This window comes from Stylophora pistillata, chromosome 14 (genome assembly GCF_964205215.1).
Source record: "Stylophora pistillata chromosome 14, jaStyPist1.2, whole genome shotgun sequence".
Classification (NCBI taxonomy): Eukaryota; Metazoa; Cnidaria; class Anthozoa; order Scleractinia; family Pocilloporidae; genus Stylophora; species Stylophora pistillata.
The window spans coordinates 11,744,520-11,768,283 of record NC_142532.1 but is presented as its reverse complement, the minus strand read 5'-3'; the positions used below and the strand labels follow the sequence as shown (position 1 = coordinate 11,768,283).

Genomic DNA, 23,764 nt, shown 5'->3' with positions numbered 1-23,764 from the left:
AGGTTCGAAACTGATCAGCATCATGAAGTTCTTTTCAAAATCTCTGTTTTTCTTTTTAATTGAACGTAGCGCTCAGTTAGGAATGATTTTCTTCCTGAGAAGATGGTGTTTCCTCTTACTTTGTGTAATACTAATAATATCCGGCACAGATGTCTGTATGTTTGAGTCTTGATGGTAATTTATTCCTAAATTAAACTTTAGACAAACGCGTAATAGTAGATCACAATAGCCTGACTACCGCCTCTGCTCTCCATAAAATCACACAAACTTATTTCTTGTTATCTACAAACTGTCTCCATTTAATTAGTAATGTAAATATAGGGTACAACAATGAACTCAAACAAAAACGTTGTAATATTTATCACTTGAAAGGCATTTATTGGACGTGGCTTTAAGACTAAACGTTTATGATAAGGTGTGTTAGTAAATGTTGTTTATAAAAGGAGAATGAAATAATTGTTTAGAGATTTTTGATAAATCCTAAGTAGCTATCATTTCCGATCGCGATCAATAATTACAAAATGTGTTTGTTCACCTTTGTATTAAGATGTAGCACACGCGATCAAAGGATTGTGGTTAAACGCGCAAGAGAATCGCAAAGACAAGAATACAATCACCTGCCGTATACATAGCAGCTTGTTTGATACAAAAACATTTTTCTTGTCTCATTAATCAGACGTAGAAAGGAAATAAGATCATAGGGTTCAATATCATAACTTTCGTTCGTGATTGTCAAAAACGATTACTAAGAATCTGCAGTTGAAAGAAAGAGAGCATGGAGGATTAAAGTGCAAAAATGGTTTGGTGGCTTACCTGCCGTGCGAAACGTTATTTATTCAGTACAAATTTAAATCAAACATTTCGTACAGGCTTTGCTCACCATCGACCTTTGAATATTCATTGGGCTATGGTTTCAAATTAAAATCTTCTTCTTTTCAACAATGAATAAAAAAAAAAAACCTCACTCAGAGTGGAAGGCTGTTAGGCGCAAATAACACTGATCGGATGATCGACGCACGCGAACAAGCTCAGTAACGCGTGTCTCCTCTCTTGCGCACGCCTTGAATTGTTGGATCCATAAATAATATTTCCAAAAACCCCACAATAATTTACGATCCAAGATTATTTGTGAAATGCAGAAAAATGTTGAAAACGCAAAAAAATTTTGCCAAGTACCGCTTGCGCCAGCTGTCAGTTGAAGTCAGAGGCCTAATGAATTCCCGCTGTTCAAACGGACGGACAAGTATATAATTCAACTGTAAACGATTAGTTAAGTTTTATTAAATTGAAATGTCTGTGTTAACACGTGGAACTGTAACTCCTCTAATAACTCAACCATTAAAAGCAGTAAATGAAACTAAAATTTGTTTCGACACTCATATCAAACCTACAAAGGCTGATAGTTTCGAAAGAAACTGTTTGGGGCTGCGTCGATGGGAGTAACGAAAATAATTTGGATATATCAACAAAGTTGAAATGATAAATTGGCCACCGTAACGATTACAAAAGCTGACGTTTCGAGCGTTAGCCCTTCGCTCCGACGAAGGGCTAACGCTCGAAACGTCAGCTTTTGTAATCGTTACGGTGGCCAATTTACCATTTCAATTTTGTTGATATATCCAAATTATTTCATATCAAACCTGTTCGATTAGAATCTAGAAAATGGACCTGTACAATTGAAATGGCGCTTTGTTTCTGCAGATGAATGTTTCAATTCCACAAACGGGAACAAATGTTTGGCAAAGAAGCACAATATCAGAGTGGACTGAATGACACAAACCATCATGTGTCTCTTCCAATTTTTCCTCCAGACTCGCACCACAGCGACATTGAAATAGGACATTTGGAGCCAACACGTGAACGAGTTGAAGACAAATTCAATGCTCAAAGCAATGGTAAGACGGGTAAAAAACTCCTCTATCTGGTGCATGTCAGTAAAGGAAGGCTTTTCGTCGTTGTACATAAAAGTGTACATCTGTGTGAAGCTGACCGCTGCTATCATTGCAGTCGATTCTCCAAGAATCATCTGAATACTCATGTCCGCCTCAAGGCGCATGCTCCTTGGAGTGCGAAAGCTTTTTGCGCTCGTAAGTAATACTTCTTGGGCACCATAGCCGCCTTTTAGCTTCTTCAAAATGTAGAACCAAAGGTAATCTCGCAAAAGAATAGTTAACCTCTCTAACAAATGGACACAGCCATGCAAACAACTCATCAGAAGAAACAGTTTCCGGCTACCAAGTTCAGCCTGCATCACGCGAAAGACTATCGTGCACCCGTTGTAAAGAGCACTGAGTATTACAAATGACCTTCCAGGATGAAGAAAACTGATCCGCTGCAAAGCTAGCCGCAGTATTGCTTTAGGGAGAACTGCTGACAAAGGAAAAGCGCCAGCTATCAGCGCTCTGTAATTATCGTCTTGACCGTCGTACAATGGAGTAATGACGTACAACAGTATATAGACTAACAACGTAGAAATTAAAAATTGACCACAAAGGATCAGTGTTATCTCAACAGTTTTCTTCATTTTCGATACTCCTACTAATTCTCTGTTGATAGCAATTTCTCTCGCGACTAATATGGAATTCGTAACGGTTACTACAAGAAAAAGAGTGTTCAAAGGCACGAACCCCCATGATACATCATATATTCCGAAAACGTGAAAGTAAAGTCGGTAAGTCATGTCTAAAAATGAAGCAATTAAACTGATGTATAATAGATTGAGTCTCTTTACAAGTTGCCAATCAAAAATAGTTATTAAAAGAAGCATGGACCATAACTGCACTGAAAATGACCGAATGGTGTCCGCAGTGACAATGATGTTTTGAATCTTTCTCGGTACTGAAGTCCAGTTATGCTGGTGTAGTTCGTAACACAGATCAACAGAATTCAATTCCAATACCACAATTCCAGTTGCAAACAAACCGACAACTAAACCTCCGAGAATTTGAATGCGAAAGACATTTTTCACAGCCTTCCATAGCGACTTCCACCATTTTGTGGGTCGAGATTTCTTCCAAGCCATGTTGCTATGGTCTCCCAAGGATGGTGGATCGTACTCCTGAAAAATTGTGTCTTCTGGATCGAACTCGTTAAAATCTTCCAAAGGATCACACTGTTCTGATAGAAGAACGCCGCTTTCATTCTGTCCATGATAGCAATGAAAAGCAGTAGAGGTAAACTTTTCCGTTAGATGGAGACATAGACTTTCCGCTAGATTTAAAATGAACCACGCCATGGAAACTTTGGGCGAATTTACGTAGAGAAGGTCAGGAATAGAAATGTCGGACTTCCTCGTTGCTGTCGCAAGATAAGTGGTGAGAATTTTCAACCGAGGTTTTATACAAAAGATGTATTCACGAAACTGCTAATATATATTTTTGTTTCAATCACTTGCGAATAAGGAAGTGCCCAAAAAATTTACGAAGGTTCGAAACCTATTTTTGAAACACGCATGGAATGAAAACGACACATGTGCCAGAATGCATTTGAAAACTATCTAACTGCTAAAATACGTCACAATACTGCGTGGAAAAAAATACCTCAAGTATCAAAAACAAATGAGTTTGGTGTATTCAAAAAAACTTTCGTAGAAATATCCTTCCTGCGATTTGCCAGGAGGATCAAAGGACGCACGTTCGCGGAATTATTTCTTTTGCGCTTAATATTACATGCACAAGTCCTTGGTCTACAATCGAGCGGTTCGAACCGATGAACTGAATCAACCTTAGTGGGTCACATTAGATCTCTCTTTAACTCGACGTGAAACCCGTTGTTTACTGCTGGAAGATCAGTGAAGTAGGACAAGCAGTAAAGCCGACAGTCAGGCAAGCACTTAGCTGCACATGGAGTTAGATCTCTTTTGCGTTGCAGTCGCATTTGAAATACTTTTAAAACTGACTTTTCATTTCATGGGTTCAGTTTAAAAAGCTAGTAGGATATTTGCTAAGGGCACAAGCTGTTGCTGTTATTGTTTGGAAGAAATGGGGAAGACGGTACATTACATAATTAAACAAGAAAACAAAAGATATGCACGCAGGGAACAATATGTTAATTTGATTTTACTCTCTTGTCTAATACTGAAGTATGGGGTAAAAAGGAGAGCTGTTGGACGACAGACAAATGCCCGTGCGTTGCCCGGGGGAAGGGGGCTTGAAGCTTCTAACTGACCGGCGCATAACGAGTTCTTTTCAAAAGCACCTGTTTTTCGCTCAGCTATAAATGATTTTCTTCTTTTTTTCCTCTGTATGTTTGAGTCTTGATGGTGGTTTATTCCTAATTTAAACTTCAGACAAACGCGCAGTTATGAATCCCAATAGACTCCTACCTCTATTCTGCATAAAAGGTTAGAAACTTATTTCTTTTTTCACCTACTAACTGTTTCCATTTAATTAGTAATGTAAACATAAGGCACAACCATGAACTTAAACGAAAGAGTCGTCACATTTATCAATTAAGAGGCATTTCATGGGCGTAGTTCCGGAGTAAAGGTTATGAGGAAGTTTTAGTAAATTTTGCCAATAAAATGAGCTTTACTGCGAAGATCGTGCACATATACGAATCAAAGGATTGTTCAGCGAGTTTTGTATCCACCATCTCTTATCGTGATCAATAGTTATGAAACGTTTTGTTTAGTTTCGTATTAAGATAACACTTTCGTATTAACACGCGTCATCAAAGGATCGGGTTCAAACACGCAAAAGAATCGCAAAACAGGGATACAATCACCTGCCGTATATATAGCAGCTCTCCTAAAACAGAAATACTCTTATCTCATTACACAGACGTAGAAAGGAAAAAAAGATCATAGGGTTCAATATTCTAACTTTTGTTTGTGATTGTGAACAGTCACTAAGAATTTGCAGTCAAAAGAAAGAGAGCATGGAGAAAAAAATCGCAAAAATGGTTTGGTGACCTTACATCCCGCCATGCGAAACGGAGAGGAAAAAGCTACAAATCGTTCCTTTTTACAAATTGAACTCGAATACTTTAAAAGAATATTTAGATTTCAATAGCTTGATGGCTATTGCGTATTCAATGCTTTTCTCGACCAAGTAAAACCGCCAGCTAAACCTTTTTAGCTTCAGTTTTCCATGGTTAATAAAATTCAAGTTTCAACTTCAAACCGATGGTATGGACATTTGACTTGCGCGACAGACTTCGCCGGAAAGGTGGGATTGCTCGAGTTTATTGCTACGACAATTGCTACTACTGCTGCTACAAACAAGTTTTTGATATAACCAGACTTTGTTTAATTCTGTTCTCAGAAAATACTACCAATATTTCAAAAGATAAAAGGCAGCCAAATGGAGATAGAAAACAACTGAATTTGTTCACTAAATTGAAAACAATTGTATTCTGGGAACAAAAGATTTCTGCTCACCATCGAAGTAAAAGTCACGTTGAAACTCTACTTTTTTCATCATTTTCAGGATTTAAACGAATCAGAACGTGAATCGTAGCCAGCAGATAAAAGCATTGTCCTGTATTCGGCTATAATAGAAGTTTCTTCCTCAAGTGACATGTTCAAATAAGATTCATCATCCTCATTGGCGAGGACTGGCGCTAGTTCATTAACAGCTTCTTCTACATCCGGGTCTTCTTCATCTTCGCTTTTAGTGCAGTTGCCTGAAACACGAAAGAAAAAAAAATCATAGATGGGATCATGGTAACTAAGGCATAATTGCTGGGGACGCTTGTGCACGTCTATGAATTTAAGATTGTTAGTAAAATCTCACAAAATCCCCCCCCTCCCACCCCCTTAAAAGAAGAAAGCCGTTGGAGGAGCATTCTGCTAAAAGGTGTTTTTCTCAGGAACACGGTTCATTGACCCTTGCCTGCAATCAAAACACTCACTCCATATTTTACGCAACAATCATCAATGAGGCTCTAAAACCTCCTAATAAATGGCGCACTTGATTGTTCTTCCCTTATTCTTTCAATAAGATATGTTTCACTCAAAACGAGGCTTAGAAGGCCCTTAACTTGGTCTGAGAGAAGAGCAATTTTGCCCGCCACACTCCCGAAAGGATGGTCTGCATCTAATACATTACAGTGGTTTTTTTTTTTTTTTTTCAATTAACTCTCCTCCTAGGAGGGAACAACACTTTGCGGAGGACTTTGGCCATATTGCATTAAACAGTTTACAATTTTTGAAGGAAATTTTTGGAAGTGCTCCCAAATTCGGAATCAAGACCGAACCACAACTGTTGGAGTTACACATAAAGGACGACTTTTGTGTCATTAATTGGAAGACTCAGATACAATGAATGTATGAAGTTCATATATTTTAAACTGCGGTATTAGATACGTATGATGCACGATCCTCGCAGTAGATAGCGCTATTTATGCAATAGCGAGAATCAGACCTGAAAAAAATCAGGCCTGTACGGGATTCGAACCACTGACTGGAAGACTGTTCATTACCTTGGCAAATACTCAGAAAACAACAAAAACTGGCCAGATGATCGTATTCCAATGGTAACGTATTACATAGAAAAAATACCGGCACAGTCGACTAACTCTTTTTATCTCCTCTGAAACTTCCTACATAAGCCTCAGCTTTACACTTCGACTGTTAAAGTAAGTCCATTGGTTCATCTGCATAAAAATGATTATTTTTTTTTTTAAAAAAAATCTCGTGTTTGGTAGAAACCAGGTTATCAGTCACGTCTCCTTCGTTAAAAGAAAAAAAAAATACTTTTAAGCAAAATAGAAGCGTTCATGAAATTAGAGCAAGACAACAACCCTGCATTATCCTGATGCACTTTTGAAATGGAAGGAATTAAATTCAAATAACGGACATCAATAACCTTTTCCATTTTTTCTGCTGCTGCGAAAAAAACAGGTCACCTTCCCATGCGCTCAATTAACATTACCCGGTCTTGATATTATTTCAATGCAGATTTTTTTTTTTTTCATCAAATGAGTCTGTACAAATATATTGTAAACAAATATATTGTATACAAAGCTGGTACAGCTTTCAAACTGCAAATAAAATCCCAAAAGTTTATTCCCAACAAAACAATAAGTTATGATTAAAAAGCTAAGCTTGACAGTTTTGCCGGTACAAACAATGTGTTTTTTTTTTTGGGAATCTTTATGAATGCCTTGACGTTCTGACAATGAATGTTTTTTCTTTCCGGTACTTGTGGGCTGTTTTATATTCACGCACTTTATTTTTCAAAGCAGTAATTAAAAAAATCCACAGAATGTACTGTTCTGCTAATAGATATATAAAAAAGACTTTTTTTGTTTTGTTTGCTTTTTTCGACAATAACTGCGGAGCAACTTGCTAACACCTATCTAAATTAAAAACTCCAATGCTTCATTAGCAACTCAATTCTGGTTTGGGAGGTAAACAATTTGAATCGCTAGATCGTCGATTACCTTACAAAGAAGGAAAGAGAGATCCCAAATGGATGGGAACTATTCTGATGTATCAGATAACCGTTGCAGCTACCATTTTACCACTGGAGTGTTTCTCACCATCGCCAACATAATCACAACCCTACTCGGCACTTTATCTAATGTTCTTATTGTCGTCTCTGTGTCGAGGTTACACTCATTGTCAAATCTTTTTATCTTAAACCTCAGCATTGCAGATCTACTGGTGTGCGCTGCTGCTCTGCCGCTCAACTGTGTGTGGACAGTCCAAAAGACTCAGGGAATTTGCCTATCTCAGGGGTTTCTGTATTCTCGAAGAGTCATTCTTAGTCTGTCGTCGAGCGCCTCTCTACTCATCTTAAGCTGGGTGAGTATTGAGCGTTTTGTTGTCATTTCAAGGCCTTTGAGGCACAAATTTTACATCACACCACGGCGAACTCGAATCGTTCTTGTCATTACCTGGACATGTTCGTTGATGTACGGCGCCGTTGCTGCGTTCGACGACAATTCTTTCATCGCGGTTTTCTCCACATCGGTAACAGTGACTTGTTCTGTCGTAGTTGCTGCATGTTACTTAAACATCTTTGTCATTGTTTGGAGACAAAGAAGAATTCAATCCGAACTTCAAAGAAGTCAGCCCCAAAGTCAAGCAATCGAGAAGCAAGTGGCTAAGACTATGGCTCTGGTTATCAGCGTCTTTGTTCTCTGCTTCGCTCCTCTGACCATCGCAAGACAGACCATAACCAAGACATTTCACGGAGCATTACATGACGGATTGTTATGGCTAGCGCTGTCGCATTCTGCAGTGAATCCTGTAATTTATTTTCTCCGCTTCAAAGACTATCGAACCGTTCTTATGAGAATTTTGCACTGCAAGAACATTCAGGAAGGATACTCAAGGAAACCTGATAACGCCTGTATGGATAACAATCAAAGCGAATTATGCTAGATGGTATCTTAATCAAGACTGCAGTTTTTCCACATGACTCGCACGTTAGAAGCCCGTTTCTAACTCAACGCAAAAAATAACAACAACTCCGTTTATCAGTAAATTGAGCAAAAAAAATAAGAGTCTTTTTTGTCTCTCGACCAACTAATATGAAGAAAAAACACGACAACCATAAGAGTGTTGGGTTAGAAGAACGTTTCAAAAACAGAGAACTATACAGTGGCGTAGCCCGATGACAAAGAAAAAAGAAGAAAGGCGAGTACGGTGAAGTGGGGTGTACGACCCTCTTAAGATGAGCCAGGTAAACAGGCTTGCTAGTTTTGCGGAACAAATTATGTTCTCTGTTCATGAAACCGTGCAGGCCAGTTAGCAAGCGGAGATTTCAGGCCTTGTATTGTTCATGTGGGTTGGTTCGTCTAATGAGAACAAAGTATCATATAAGAAGATTAATCCTTGTTAAGTGTTCGTTACCGATATCTCAGCAGCCAGAATGCTTTATCACAAGAACTAATTTCATCTTTTTACAAAAGTGGTGCAGGGCGAGACCTTGGACATCGCGCCAGCTTTTTTGAACATTGAGCCATAAATGAAGATTTCTCAGCGGTAACTAAGCAAAGGTGTAATAAAAGAAAGGGAAATACCAATGAGAAAATTACCTCGAAAAATTAAACTCAGCTACTTTTTTAAGACTTTCTCTTGAAAATCAGCCTCATTCCAACTGATTGATGACATAGACTGAGTAATATATTAAGCCCAGTAAACGAATGAAGTCAGTCTTGAGGCTTTGGTATTGAGTAGTAGTACATTATTATTATTTAGTGAGGTAAATCAGGTCAGTATTCGCAAGGAAGACATTCAGATGAGCGAGCGCGAGTCAACTGCTGTCAAATGTCTCGACATTGAAGAATGTCATTCATTTGTCGCGGGCGTGGCGCAAAGAAAATATCGAGGAAGCAAGCTCCACCAACTAGTTACAGACAACTCGTACAGCTGAGCAATGCAGTATGTCCATACATGACGAGCCTACTACAAATTGTAACAATGAAAAATGGCGAAGCGTCGTAAGCGTAAACATAGAGATGGTAAATCATTATCTTGAGTTCGGTCGTCGAACGAAGCGGATGTTCTTAATGTTTGACATTATGGGGCATAGAATAAATTGGAGAATGAGTTCCGTAAGAGAGTTGGATTTTTGCAGCAAATTGGAAAAACAAGATGGACGAGGAACGACCTTTGTCACGAGAGTAAAATTAAGAAAATGTATGAGTACCCCTAGAGGTTGTAAAACTATGATCTTCCAATTTTATGGCTGCATTGTCTATTAGCTAAACAACGGAGACCTCGTTCTATAGAGAGCGAGACCATACATAGTAGATATGAGACAAGAGTCCTTGATGCAGCTACGAGCAGCAATGACCTCGTTCTATAGAGAGCGAGACCATACATAGTAGATATGAGACAAGAGTCCTTGATGCTGCTACGAGCAGCAATGACCTCGTTCTATAGAGAGCGAGACCATACATAGTAGATATGAGACAAGAGTCCTTGATGCTGCTACGAGCAGCAATGACCTCGTTCTATAGAGAGCGAGACCATACATAGTAGATATGAGACAAGAGTCCTTGATGCTGCTACGAGCAGCAATGACGAAGGCGTCGCGGTGAGGAAAGTTAATTTCGAACTTGAAGAAAGACGTGAAAAATTTGCCGCAAGCAAGAAGGATCCTTCAAATAATAAATTTAAGTAAACACGTTTTCATTTTTCTTAAAATTATGAAGTTTTCTTTTGGTTAAGGCTCCTCACTCACTCGCGTTAACTATATACATCCCAAAGAACCGATAAAGAACTATATTATTACAAAAGAATTATATCAGCAGAGTGTCTGTATTCTAAACAAAGCTTAGTTATGCCTTTCAGTCCAGGGTCATACAACATTGGTAGCCATTCGTTCTTTTTTGTAATAATTGCATCTCCAGCTGTACCAGCTGTTTAAACTAATATAAATAAATAAAGGTTATATTCTGCGATTGAAAACCTCACATTTCCCTAAGCATGTTCTAACAAAAGCGCTAGCTAATTGTCTCAAACTTTGTTCTTCTTATTTAAAAGTTAAAGCTACCATTGGCGGACATCCTCAGAATGCCAAAAACTACCGTAGTTGAAAATATAGCGGGCTGTTCTTGGTGTTCAGTTGGTGAAAAGAAGTGTAATACCAAACAGTGCGATAGTGGCAAAGGAGTGAAAAAACGAGGGAGGTTTGGGTCGGGTTGTGTAATGAACGAGATGAGGAAACAAATGCAGAGCCTGTAGGGAAGTTCAAAAATCGGATTTTGCCAAGGTAGCTGGAAGCGTAGCTGAGAAAGAGTCCAAACTTGAGCAGAATCAGTTTCAATATAGGAAGACTAAGCCACATGAAATTACTTGGGTGTTAGAACATATTATAGTAAACACAAAGATAACTTCCTGTCCATTGCTTCTATTCAGTATCCTTTAGGTTCGTAGTGATCTTTTCTCACGAACTCATAATCGAATGAAGCTACTCTTGATTCATGGAACTAATTATGTAAATTACACACTTCTTATTGGCTGTAAACGAGTGCATTTATCATATAACAGGAGTGCAAAGTTGTAACACGACAATAAATTACAAATAGTGCGCGCGCAGTCGAAATTTCGTCTGTCTTGAATTTCTGTGATGCTTTTTTCATGTGGATTAGTAACAACATGATTCCTCGACAAATGGCAATCGCCCGTGTTGTGCTTGAAAAATTTACGTGCTTATTTGCGCCAAATGTGATCAGTCTCATAAATGGTCAGTTTTTTAGCACGTGGTTAGAATTGAATGTGACAGCTCCTTTGGGAAGATCTTACACTAGACTGTTACAACTCTGTCAAATAGCATATGTCCCGTTTGGCAATGCAAATATTTTTAATGCAAATATTTAATGTTTATTATTATTAATTTATTAATATGGATTAATGCAAACATTTTTACCTTGAACAGCCTGAGGTGATAAGGAAGGAAGAATTCCTTCGCAAGACAACAACATATTTATAGCTTGCTGAACATCACCAAGACAACGCTTTAGGGCTTCCTTGCTGGACTCAACTGGGAAACCCATGGACAAAACCTAGAAAACGAGAGAGATATCAGAGATGTAACTGATTTAATCAGACTGGAAGGTCTTTGTAGGAACGGATACAAAGCTGTAATTATGATCTTCAACATAGGTTTGTTACCTTTTGCACATCTTGAAAAATTTAGGCCGAAATTTTCGAGTTCGTCATTTTCAATCCTTATTAACCATGCACACTCTAATATAAGGATGCATATTCTCCATACTGTTCTCAATACCTTTCCTAAGGTGCTGACTAGGAAACAATCTAGAACTTTATTTGAAAACTTGGCATATCAACTCCGCCCACGCTCCTTTAAATCGTGATGATGGCGGCTTACTAACTGATGCCTATTTACACCTCGTCAGAAAAAACGGCAGCTAATTAGTGAAAATATAAAAGGGCCTCGTTGCAACGATCAGATCACCCCTGATGAAGGTACTAGACAGGAGTGTTGAAAAGTTGGGTTGATGAATTGTAATTTCGGTTACATTCGTTAAATCTTTACACCAGAGTAGCATCAAAGCATGTCTGAGTCTGGCACTACTTTAGTTGGTGATCATTTCCTTTATTCTCATGACCTTGATGTTTGATTCAGGGGTGATATTGTAAGGAGAAATTAGACGCTAGTCACTTAAACAGGTTAAAGGTTTAAACATTTCTATCAGTAGTCATTTTCATTCCTTTTTAGCGGGGCTCCCACGCGCGCGAAGCGCGCGTGGGACAGAGCCCCATACCCATGGATATGGTCAACCTATTTTCGTTTGGTTGTCGCGTGACTGACCGAGCGTACGTACGTGCCTTCAGATTGCACGGGTAGGGTAGGGGAGACTATCAAAACGAAGGGAGGGGTGCCTCAGGCGAGTCTTGGCAAATGCACATCTTTTATGTTATCATTAATATTACGATCTTGGGAGCTCCGCTTTTAGGCTTGGCTAAATCTATATATTAGTTTATGCCCTGGTATTCATTTACCCTGGCAAACAGGCATTCTAAGGTTTTCTCCTTTTCAAGGCAGTTCATGATGGTTAAAGTGTTCAAAATGTTAACGAGGTCAAGAATGGCGTCAAGGGTAGCTAGTGCCAAACGGTGAAAATGAACTCTGATTTTAACTTTCTATTCCAATGTAATCCTTATATAAACCCTGTTTAAAAATTTCAAAACATCTCTTGTTTACAATTTGTACAGATAAGCCAATCTAAGTGTCAAACGGCTCAAAGCAGACAGCGAGAGGTTTAATCATTGCCGCTGGTTGTAAACGCAATATTCAAATTCTCTATCGATAAACAATGATTGAATTAAAGTCTCTCCAGTGTTTAAAATTCACCTGAACAACTTGTTCATCAGAGATAACAGATTCACTGAAGGACGACCTGGACCTGAGAAACAGAATCAATTTGTAAACAAGTGAGTGAGTGCCTTGGGCAGTTTGATGACATCATACTGGCAGTGCACACGGTTCGCTCATAATAAACGTTTGGCTGCAGGACGAACGCGGCTACTTATCTCTCAACCCTTTACACCCTTCGTCCATATGCATATTCTCTATACTGTTCTCTATACATTTCCTAAGATGCTGACAAGGAGAATTTGTTTACCAATCTAGAGAACTGTAAGTTGGCGATGATCCTATTTTCTAATGACCTTAATGTGTGATTTAAGGGTGATTCTGTTGGGAGAATTTAGATGTTGTCACTCTCAGAGGTCGAAGGGTTCAAGTCTCCCGTCTTGATGTCCATCGTTTGTCAAAGCATGCCGGTAAGACTGGTTCATCATAGATGTAATTCTGATGACAGCGCTCCACCAAATCGGTCGATTTCTAAACTTCGTCCACTATTTAATGGAAAGTCTCAAACCCTCTGCGAAACTATCAAGATGAAAACGCGGGAGACTCCGAGGCTTCCTGGTAACAACGAGAGGGGTCTGGGTCTTTGTTTTTGTTGCGCGAGACACTTTACTCTTAAAGTGCCTCTCTTCACCCAGGGCCGGGTAGTTCAAAACACGGTTTACCAAACCCGGGGTTAGTGTAACGGCTCTGCAAAAGGATCTTTCCTTTATATTCTTTCCCGTTAATTGCGAGTCATATTGAGATAAAACCCAACAAAGCCTTAGCTCCCATACACGCTCCTCTACAGAAGAAATAAGACCAAGGTTGACTTTTAATCCAAGATTAACGTTAACTCCCTTTCAAACAACCTGGCCCAGGAGTAAAAATGAGCATTCCATCCGAGGAGACTGACATACTTCTGACAACTTAGTGTTACATTTTTTACAAAACTACGGACACTCTTTTAAACCTTTCAAGTTCAAAAAAAAAGAAAAATTCTATAAGTTTCGATGGGCGCCAGGACGGTAATTTGGCATTGGTGTGTTTTTTTATGCTTAGAAGAATAATCAACATTCTTATTTCTTCACCTTATGTCAGGAATATCAAGTAAATCTGGATGATCTTGAAGGGCCTGTAAATATTTAGTCAGATCAGAAATAAACATTAATCTTCATCAAGAGATTATGAAAGATAATCTTCTCTCATCGAGCTGAAACTCTGAACAACTGCAAAGAACATGGTTGTCTTACCTGTAGTGCATTATTGATATCATTGTTCGCCTCTTTCAAGGCCTGAGTGGCCATGCAGCTGGAAAATCCCATCTCCACTAGGAATCTGTAAGAATCTACATTGACCCTGTACAAACAGAACAAATAATGTTGCGAAGTTCAAAATTTCAAATTTTGATGTCCTCAGTAAACTGTCTCTTTCGAACGTCTCTGCTCAATGATCATCTACGAATTTCTAAATGACGTGAAAAATCAATTTGAACGAGACAAATTTTATTACGGTAGGGCAATAAACATATTAGATAATGCACAAAGAACGAATGTGGATGCCTGCTGGCAAAGACGATTCAATCGGATTGCACAAGAGAAACTTGAAAAATCTCGGTTAGATTTTACTCGACGCAAAACCCCCAGCAACCCCCTCTTTAGAAGCCACGTAGATCGGGGATTGTGGATTGTTCCTATTTTACTTCAACCAGTTATAATATTATTATTCTCATCCTCCCTCTCTACCCCACCCCACTTCCTACTTACGCTGACATTTTCCCTGGTGTAGTGTCTCTTACCATTCTCCCGTCCCAGTCTTCCCTAATTTTCTTTCCAGTCGTTTTTTCTTTCTCTCCCCGACCTCTTTCTGCCTTCTTTCTTTTTTCTCCTGTTAACAAATTCCAAGCAAAAGAGCGTTATATTCTAACTCAAAAGAAAAGTGAGATATTTGTAATGAAAAAGACTGTGGGTCTTTAGAACGATTCTTTATCAGCTGAGACGCTGTGGCTTGGGAATTATCCCGCTGGTTTCCAGATCCAAAAGATACAGGTCCAGGCCCTGGCCGTGTCATTGGGCAGTGTTTCGTAGCACTGAGACACTTAAATCTCACAGCGTCTCTCTCCTCCCAAGAGTATCAGTGAGTATCAGCAAGCTGCGGGGTATCTCTAACTGTCAAATACCCCGTACCGTTTCTGTAGGTCTCTGGGATTCAAATGAAGTTACACTCCTCTGTACGGAAGTAAACTTACCTGTCTTCTCTTCGTGATGTAATCAATAGCCAGGGTTGTGTCTCCTTGACAAGCTATTAGACCGAGACGAGCTTCAGACTCTGTAAAGCCCATCATCAACACTGCAGACAAGAAAGAAACCTTTTAAAGTTTAACTCCTCATAATAAATCGGGGTACAATTCTTTTTCACGTTCTCTCTAAAAAGGCAGCGTATTCAGGTGTTAAGAATGGTACCACCTGCAGTTCAGACCGAGATTATTTGTTAGTTTTTTACCGACAAGTAAATGAAGAGCTTTGCTCAATTAAACTTACTCTGGTTTAATTGGTCTTTGTTGATATGCAGCTTACTTTGTAAATCTTCCGCCTGCAGGGTAAGAGATGAAAACAGACAAACAGCGACTCTTTCATGGTCAGATTTACGTTCATTTCTAACACTTATACCTCAAATTCTCTCGTGAATATACCACTCGTCAGTAGGTATTCACCCCGAACCTCATCATAAACAAAAAACCCAATCTGGCTTAAATTTCGACATGTACTCCTGCTTTAAACTTTTTACAGGGACGGGTGATTCAAGAAGTGACAGTGAGGTGAAGTTCTTCAGTGACCTTTCAAATGAAACTTTACCTTTATAAACAAGGACTAAGTTACAAAACAAAAGAATGAGGATTGAGGCAACACAGAATGAAAATCTATTTCAAACTGTACCTTATCCAAACATTTTGCTGTACCAAAAATGTCTCCTTTATGATATGCACAAACAGCCTCCAGCACATACAGGCGCACAAAAAGGGCCAACTCGCCCCCACTTCCACCCTGTTGGTAAAAGGGATCATACATACACTCTAAACCCTTCGTGTGCAACACATGATTGATGTGTAACTTCTCCTAATGACATTGTCATTCAAGGGCAAGTAAAGAAATGATGAGATTAAACGAAATATCAAATAGATAACGTTACCGCAAGATGATAGAAAACCAAACTCCCTGAAATAATTTACTTAGAACTATGAAATGTTTCAGAAGCTGGTGAGGAGGGTTAGAAATCAAGTTTTGGGAGTTAAAAAGTTCTTGATATGGGAAAGAGGGAGGGGAGGAAAATGTTCCCCTCCAAAAGGGACAAAAGTAGTTGTTTCTACAAGGGGCAAGGCTCTCATTCTTTGATTCTCAGGGTAGGAAAAAGTGCTACCAAAAGGAACAAGAGCCTTTAAACACAGTGCATTCATTCTTCTATATTCTCTATCATACTTAACTGTAGTTATAGCAGAGTTTCCCTGAAATCTCAAACATGAAATGAGAGATTGAACTATACTATGATCAGTAGTTAACAAACTATCTGAAGAAGAAGGCTTGACGTAAAGTGCATAAACATGACCCACAAGGAGTTTTCCCTGGAGATAGAACCAGCTCTTTTGTTATTGCTTCTGTTTTTTTTTTTTTTTTTTTTTTTTTTTTTTCCTGTTAAGCTCATAAGAGTATATATGTATATATTGAAACTAGAGGGATGTTTTAAATAGCTAATACATATTTAAACGGCAAGTTCATGTCATCAACTAGGATCCAGTTTACATACCCTAACAACAGTCAGCCTCTCAAGGTTTTGGCCATAGCTTCTTTCGAAACATTCCTTGCACTTCTTCAATTTTTCCTCTAGAACAAAAAGATTAATGGCCAATTTGCTTCTTAAAATGTTCAAATACATTTTTAAGAAACACAGTGCAATGTTCAATTGTAGACTATATGGAACACAATTGACAAAAAGATGCCTTATGTTATTATTCAGTACTATTATATCTAATTTATGTCATTCACACAGATGTAACTACAACTGCTGTTTAAGAAAGGAAACCCCTTGCAAGAATCTCATGACCCCATACAAAGTAAAAGACATATTGTCAGGAAAGTCTTAAGTGTTGAAATGACTTAAAGTGTCTTCACTGATCAATCCTTAATTTGGTCCTATGTGCTTTGGCCATAAATTCGAGTGGAAAAAACTTGGTCCATAACATACATTACACACCTTGAACTTGGTTTGTACTGGTAAGAACAGACTGAAGTACTTAATAACAAGACTGGTATGTTTTTCTTTTACTTTGTTTACAACCACACACTACTAGGCTATTCACCTAATACTCGCTAACTTTCACCCAATAGATAGCAAGTAGCATGGCCAAATCAGATTGGAGCATTTGTTATAGTGTTGGTAGACTTATACAAACTGTAGTTGTGGTACACCCAAATACTACACTATGGACCTTTAATTTGTAAATGAAAGTAGTTCATTGTAATTATAGTTGTACAGTACACTGTAGTTGCTGTGGTAGTACACAGTCTGTTTGAAGGCAATTTTCTTTCTTATCATCCTCTAGCTTACCTGCATTTGGAAGATCAACGATACTCTTGAGCCAAAAGTAACACCAGACAATATCCAGGCAAAGAATACCATAATTATCAACAGCAGTAAGAATCTGAGCCCTGCAATGACTGTATGTACAACACAGCCACAAACAAGTAAACATATGTCAGTTAACTTCCACATCCCAGTCTGTCCCCATTAACTGACAATGTTCAATGAACATGCATCATCCACATGCAATTCAAAAAAAAAATGCATAACTGCAAATACACCCAAAAGAATCCTTTTTTTAATGGAACTGAGTAAAATTTACCAGATTTAATTTACCTTTTTATCCCTTTAGTTTACACTCTAACATCAGTATATATGCATATTTTCCAAATACTGTTCTCTATCAGATACAATGAATATATGAAGTTCATATATTTTGAACTGCGGTATTAGATACGTGTGATGCATGATCCTTGCAGTAGATAGCGCTATTTATGCAATAGCGAAAATCAGACCTGAAAAAAATCAGGCCTGTGCGGGATTCGAACCACTGACCTCTGCGATACTAGTGCAGCGCTCTACCAATTGAGCTAACAAGCCAACTGGGAGCAGGCTGTTAAGTTGATTCGTATCAGGCCTGATTTTTTTCAGGTCTGATTTTCACTATTGCATAAATAGCGCTATCTACTGCAAGGATCGTGCATCATACACACTGTTCTCTATATCAGGTGCTGACGAGGAGAATTTGTTAATAACAATCAACTGAAGAGCTTCTTTAATCAGTGATCATTTCCTGAATTCTCATGACCTTGATGTGTGATCACACAATATGATCAAGACAACTAGGTCTGCACCAACATCAAAAATAACTGATAAGTGTCTGTGAAACGAAAATTTGATTGGTTGTTACTTATGATTTATTGGAGGACAAACACAAAGATTATAAACATACGTCACTGTTAAGAAGACATTACCAAACTTAAGTGACACACATGTGCTTTAAAAATTTTGTAAGAATGGTATAAACAAGTTACACATACAATTTTTGTGTCTGTGAGTTTCAATTTTGATTTTTCTTTTTTAGAATTGTTATTTTTTCAAGGTTGTTGGTGTTTTTAACATGTTAACATGTTGGCATTTTCACTGTTTTATTTTTCTCTTGATTAAACATGCCATTCATAAGAGATTTCCATTTCTGTTTCCACTTCCAAACAGTCACCATTAACAATTGTTTGCTTCTTTCGCATATCAAACAAAATTAATGTTGCCACAGTTTTGTTCAGTACTAGATGACATAGGATCACTAATTTTCTTACCCTATTATGACATCGTCTGTGATATATCACTGAAAAGACCCACAGCAGCATGGGTCTATTTGTTAATCTTACCATTTGCCAAACAGTGCTAAGGAGAACTTTGTAAAATATTCATTTACAATTTGCAATACCTGAATTCTTTTTCTGCCTCAAGGAGTAATAAAAGAGCCTCAGGAAAGTTTCTTTTTTCAAGGACACTTCGTCCTTTTTCATGCAATGTTAGAGCCAGAGCCAATGCCTGCACAGCCAAAGCAAAAGAAATTATTATTATTATTAAATAATTAATGAAATGTTTATTTACAATTGTGACAGATTACTGTAATATTGATTAAAAGATTTAAGAAATGGTTACCAAGTTGATAAATTGTCTAATTATATTGTTTAAATATATAATATACAGCTAGTTATCTTTGTGACCTTTCTTTCATTGTCTGGAAGTTTAATTGGACGACCTTCTTGATCACTAATCTCCAGGAAAAACCTGTCATCTTCAAAATCTGGAAAAATGTAAAGAAATTGAATTTATTTAATACTGTAACAGTGAAGCTTTGCGATTGGCGTAACTTCTTATTCACACAGATCATGGGTTACTTTTTGTCATAGAATCTTGTAGAATTAATCCCTGGTACCTTTTCACTGACAGTGAGAAAGTTACATATTTGGACTAAATTTGTGTAACAAAACATTTTGCAAAGCAGTCACTTTTAGTTCGCTACATGTACTTGGGTGACAACTCTAGGGTCCATTACATTTTTCATCTAAGTCCTGAAGACTTAACTTTTGTATCACACTACTCACTGTCTTGTCTATTTGACAATGCCTCAGCAGCTTGTCTTGTTCTGGACACATTTTCCCTTGTCTCGTTCTCCTCTTTCTGTCGATCCTCCATTTCAACACTTGACTTTGACAACAAAAGCACCATGATCTGACTGTTGTTCTTTAAATTCTGATTCTCAAGAGTCAAGTCTGTTTGAGAAGGGTAGAAGGCTTAATTCATTGCTAGAAAAGTATTATTTGACAGTACCCAACACAACCATGGTTTATTTATCCCTGAGATGTTTTCTTTAACCTGTTAACTCCCGAGTTCTGATTTTTAATTCTCCCCTCTAGCTGCTACACATTTCCTTGTGTATCAGTTATGAGAATTAGGTATTAGATCAAGGTATGACAACTTCTGTGTGATGAGTTTGGGTATTCTCATTACCTGTTTGCTGGATAACACATGGACATTACAGGAAGAAATTACATGTGAATAATATCTAAGAGTTAAAGGATTAATAAGAAGCCACAAGGAGTATAACTAATCAGTAGGACCATTGCAAGTTACCTCTCACATTTTCTCGCCCTAAAGTTCACTGGCACCATGCATACCCATTATTATCCCACAAAGTGAGAGGCAGTGGGTGAAGCACTGTCAATGGGAAGTCAGACAAGGTTTTGCCCGTGTGAAAATCAATGACTCTAGCCAAGGCTAACAAACTGGGACTTTTTGGCATTGAATCCAGATCACTAATAAAATTTTTTTGTCAAAATTAGAAATCCCATTTGATCTTCTCATGGTTAGCAACTCCTTAAGGTTACTGTGCACCTTCAGGGGACTGTCTTGCGTGCAAGCAATGTAGTGCGTCCAGTTTAAACTGTAGATATCTAAACCCCTATATCAAATTAAAGCTTACAAGGGTGTCTTACGTGCAAGCGATGTAGTGCGTCCAGTTTAAACTGTAGATATCTAAACCCCTATATCAAATTCAAGCTTATAGGACTGGCTAACAGACTATACCAAAAATTTTGAACAAAAAATGAATTGTCGAATTTTTCATGACTTCTAAATGCGAGCACCCGCATCACCTTTTAAGAGCTACAAGTCAAAGGGAATTTGTTCGATTGCTCTCAAATTTTGACAGTAGCTAGCTAGTTTACATATAAACAACAAAAACGTGTCTCCAAATTTTTTATTTCTAAATACTTTTTTTTCAAGAACGACTTTTGTATGATCACTCCACATTTTTTTAATCCTATTTCAAAAATCTTCTGTAACTTTTCACTGAAATTGAATATGGCAAATCACACAGGTTTTTTAGCGCTTTGGCTCCGGAAACAGAGGAACACATTAAATAAGCGAAAAACAAAATTTGCTTTAACATGTAATGTTCAAAAGGTGATTTGGGTGCTCACATTTAGAAGTCGTGAAAAGTTCGACAATTCATTTTTTTTCAAAATTTTTTGTATAGTCCAATAGCCAGTCCTATAAGCTTTAATTTGATATAGGGGTTTAGATATCTACAGTTTAATCGGATGCGCTACATCACTTCCACACGAGACACCCCTGAAGGTGCACGGTAACCTTAAATAGCAAGTGACCTGATTTTGTACATTTTACCTCAAGGCACATCCAGTAATGTTACTCAATCATACATCTCACAAATAACACATTTTTAAATATTAAGTGACCTGGACATTAGTGAAGTAAATATAGCATATATTTCTTTCCAATTACTGTCAAGATTACAATTAAAGTAAAACAGAACAAATTTCTTGCTAACAAGTCCACTCTAATTGCTGATAGAAAAATTGCATTAAATGTAGACTTGTTTTTGATGCAGATGGTAACATTCCTAGAAATCCATTTGAGGCATAATTTCCTAGATAACATGTTTGACACTCTATCAAAAGCCCTGTCTAGTTCAGAAGGTCTTTAAAAATTCAGAACTATTTGTAACTCTACAATCCAAAAACAAGCAGCAAGTTGAATTTTGAATCATACTTTCCCCAGTCAAATTAAGCTGAGCTAATGTACACCATTGTTTCAACATACCATCAGAAACAACATGTCCTTTACAAATAAGTTTCATTTTGTCAGCATCCAGACCAGTTTCTTTTTTCAAGCTGAAAAGCAGAATTACAATATTGATTAATCAGAATAAGCTAAATGTGCAAAATTTCACAACATTTTTAAATGAAAAATATATGTACCTTCTTCTAAATTCTGCCCCAGTTACATGTAAACCAGTTTGTATCTGTAATCTGTTGTTTATTCCCTGTGTAATATTGCCAGTTAAGTGAACCTTGATGGTTGCAATTCCTGATCTGGCAAACCTTTGCTCTGTCTGAAGCTTTGTAACAGCATGAATTCTTAACTGTTCCAAGGCTTCAAATATTTCTTCAGCAGATACATTCAGGGCTTCAGAATACTGGTTTATCAATTCCTGTTAATGAAAAGAAAACACATATGGTGCACGATCCTCGCAGTAGATAGCGCTATTTTAAGCAATAGCTAAAATCAGACCTGCAAAAAATCAGGCCTGTACTGGATTCGAACCAATGACCTCTGCGATACTAGTGCAGCGCTCTACCAATTGAGCTAACAAGCCAACTGGGAGCAGGCCATTAAGTTGATTCGTAATAAACCCGTGAAAGTGATAAATCAGATACAATGAAATATATGAACTTCATATATTTCATTGTATCTGAAAAGAAAACAATTTGTCAAAGTGGGAGGAGGGGATAACTACATCCACCACATAAATGGCAGGTATTGGCAACAGATATTCAGCTATCCAGTAAATAACAAGACTGTTTATCTAATTGTCTCAGTTAGCACATGCACTATGATTGGTCAATTTAGCAGGCTGTATTTCTCTATGCAGCCTGCTAAATTCAATAGTTTGTTTGGATTAGAATCTATTTGAACCCATAACTCCAACAAATATCTAACTGACCTTGTTTTCTTGGTCTGTATTGTAAGTTACAAAACCTAATGTTATTGCTGCTCAGATTTATGGCCCCCATGCTTTGTGCTTGGACTATAACTCTGAGTGGAAAAATTTGGTCTGTAACTTACCTTATGCACTTCAAAATTGGTTAGTAAGAGGTATGTAACCCTTAGTAGTAATAATAATAATAATATTAACAACACTGATAATAATAATAATTTATTTAAAGTTGATTATATAATTGTGAGAAGTGGTTACCCAATCTTCGGAACCAGTGGCTCTTGTTAAAAACACTCGACTCCAGATTGAATTGGAATATGGAATGTTGATTTTTGAGGAGGGAGGAAAACCGGAGGATCCAGAGAAAAACCCTTAGAGTAAGGACGAGAACCAACAACAAACTCAACCCACATGTGATGCCAGGTCTGGGAATAGAACCCGGGCTACAGTGGTGGGAGATGAGCACTCTCACCACTATGCCATCCCTGTTCCCCTAAAACAAAACAAAAAGAAACCAGAGAGAATAGCTGATCACCATCTCCACAACTACAGATGTATGGGTACCAATTGACATAATGATGGTGTAAACCAGCTTCAAAAGAAACATTGTTAATTCATGTCTTTGTTTTAGTTACCATGTTAAAAATTGAATAGCTTTATTTTCATCATTAACGTAGAAAGACGAGTATGTTTTCCTTACATGCAGAACTTTACACGCGGCTGTACGGAGCACAATTCAAAAGGTGTTCCCTGAATAGAGGTGCATGCATGTCTCTGCCAAAGTCTGAGGCTCAAAATGTTGAGATTAAATTCCCACATATCAAGCATACATTCACTGGTTCAAATATATCCATTTCTTCTTGTCCTCTTTTGGTTTTAGTGCATGATGATGCGTCATAATGATTGTAAATGCAAGATAAAGAAATATTGAAACCAAAACTAAGTTAATTTTAACTGAACCATATTAATGTACATCATTCTTCCTCATAAATCCCTTGTTTCTGGCAAGTATTTGCAAACTAAAACGATCTCCCACCTTAAATATTAGTCCATTGTTAATAAAGATGAACTGAATTAAAGTTAAAAAGAGTTAATTCAGCTTAGCTAGTTTGAAATACTGGACTTCCGTAAGATATTTACCTCCGGGTAGATGCCAGGCTGGTCGTTTGAAACTGTGTATGGGGAAAGCCACAGCTTTATGTTTTCAGAACGTAATTTATCTCTGATCTGATCTAAAATTCTATTAAAACGAGGGTTTTGTTCTGCCATAGCACCGTTCTTTTTCAACAGAGAGATTGATAGAAATAGGAAAACGAGGGAGAAAACATGAGTTTGCAAAATTTTGTGTTGACAAGAGAAGTACGCCGCTGACAAGAAAGATCGTAAT

The 23,764-nt window shown here is 37.8% G+C and overlaps 3 protein-coding genes and 1 non-coding gene across 4 annotated transcripts; 1 reads left to right on the top strand and 3 right to left on the bottom strand.

Moving 5' to 3' along the window:
• Positions 1 to 1,261: 1,261 nt before the first annotated feature.
• Positions 1,262 to 3,688, bottom strand: LOC148716557 (uncharacterized). The gene has a single exon (XM_088745004.1). It carries the CDS (start codon positions 3,233 to 3,235, stop codon positions 1,649 to 1,651), a length of 1,587 nt encoding a protein of 528 aa, XP_088601130.1. The 5' UTR covers positions 3,236 to 3,688; the 3' UTR covers positions 1,262 to 1,648.
• A 670-nt stretch (positions 3,689 to 4,358) lies between these two features.
• On the bottom strand, positions 4,359 to 23,751 carry LOC111334393 (NEDD8 ultimate buster 1). The gene is made up of 17 exons (XM_022940113.2): positions 23,518 to 23,751; positions 21,638 to 21,870; positions 21,480 to 21,550; positions 19,463 to 19,630; positions 19,082 to 19,161; positions 18,796 to 18,902; positions 17,376 to 17,485; positions 16,575 to 16,651; positions 15,710 to 15,817; positions 15,314 to 15,365; positions 15,022 to 15,122; positions 14,572 to 14,660; positions 14,027 to 14,132; positions 13,865 to 13,908; positions 12,777 to 12,828; positions 11,328 to 11,463; positions 4,359 to 5,625 (listed from the first exon to the last, which is right to left on the bottom strand). Exons 1-17 carry the CDS (start codon positions 23,644 to 23,646, stop codon positions 5,426 to 5,428), a joined length of 1,863 nt encoding a protein of 620 aa, XP_022795848.2. The 5' UTR covers positions 23,647 to 23,751; the 3' UTR covers positions 4,359 to 5,425.
• LOC111334394 (trace amine-associated receptor 1-like) lies at positions 7,283 to 8,332 on the top strand. The gene has a single exon (XM_022940114.2). The coding sequence runs from the start codon at positions 7,415 to 7,417 to the stop codon at positions 8,330 to 8,332; it is 918 nt and encodes a 305-aa protein (XP_022795849.2). The 5' UTR covers positions 7,283 to 7,414.
• Positions 21,963 to 22,035, bottom strand: Trnat-agu (transfer RNA threonine (anticodon AGU)). Its single transcript has one exon. It is a non-coding gene; the product is annotated as a tRNA-Thr (tRNA).
• Positions 23,752 to 23,764: the final 13 nt, after the last annotated feature.

What these genes read in the sequence shown, in the direction of transcription:
- LOC148716557 (XM_088745004.1), bottom strand. Translation starts at nt 3,235, where the DNA reads ATGGCGTGGTTCATTTTAAATCTAGCGGAAAGTCTATGTCTCCATCTA.
- LOC111334393 (XM_022940113.2), bottom strand. Translation starts at nt 23,646, where the DNA reads ATGGCAGAACAAAACCCTCGTTTTAATAGAATTTTAGATCAGATCAGA. An exon ending in AGGACATGTTGTTTCTGATG is followed by an intron (nt 19,631 to 21,479) that starts GTATGTTGAAAC and finishes CTTCTCAAACAG; the next exon opens with ACTTGACTCTTGAGAATCAG. An exon ending in TTCCAGACAATGAAAGAAAG is followed by an intron (nt 18,903 to 19,081) that starts GTCACAAAGATA and finishes TTGGCTGTGCAG; the next exon opens with GCATTGGCTCTGGCTCTAAC.
- LOC111334394 (XM_022940114.2), top strand. Translation starts at nt 7,415, where the DNA reads ATGGATGGGAACTATTCTGATGTATCAGATAACCGTTGCAGCTACCAT.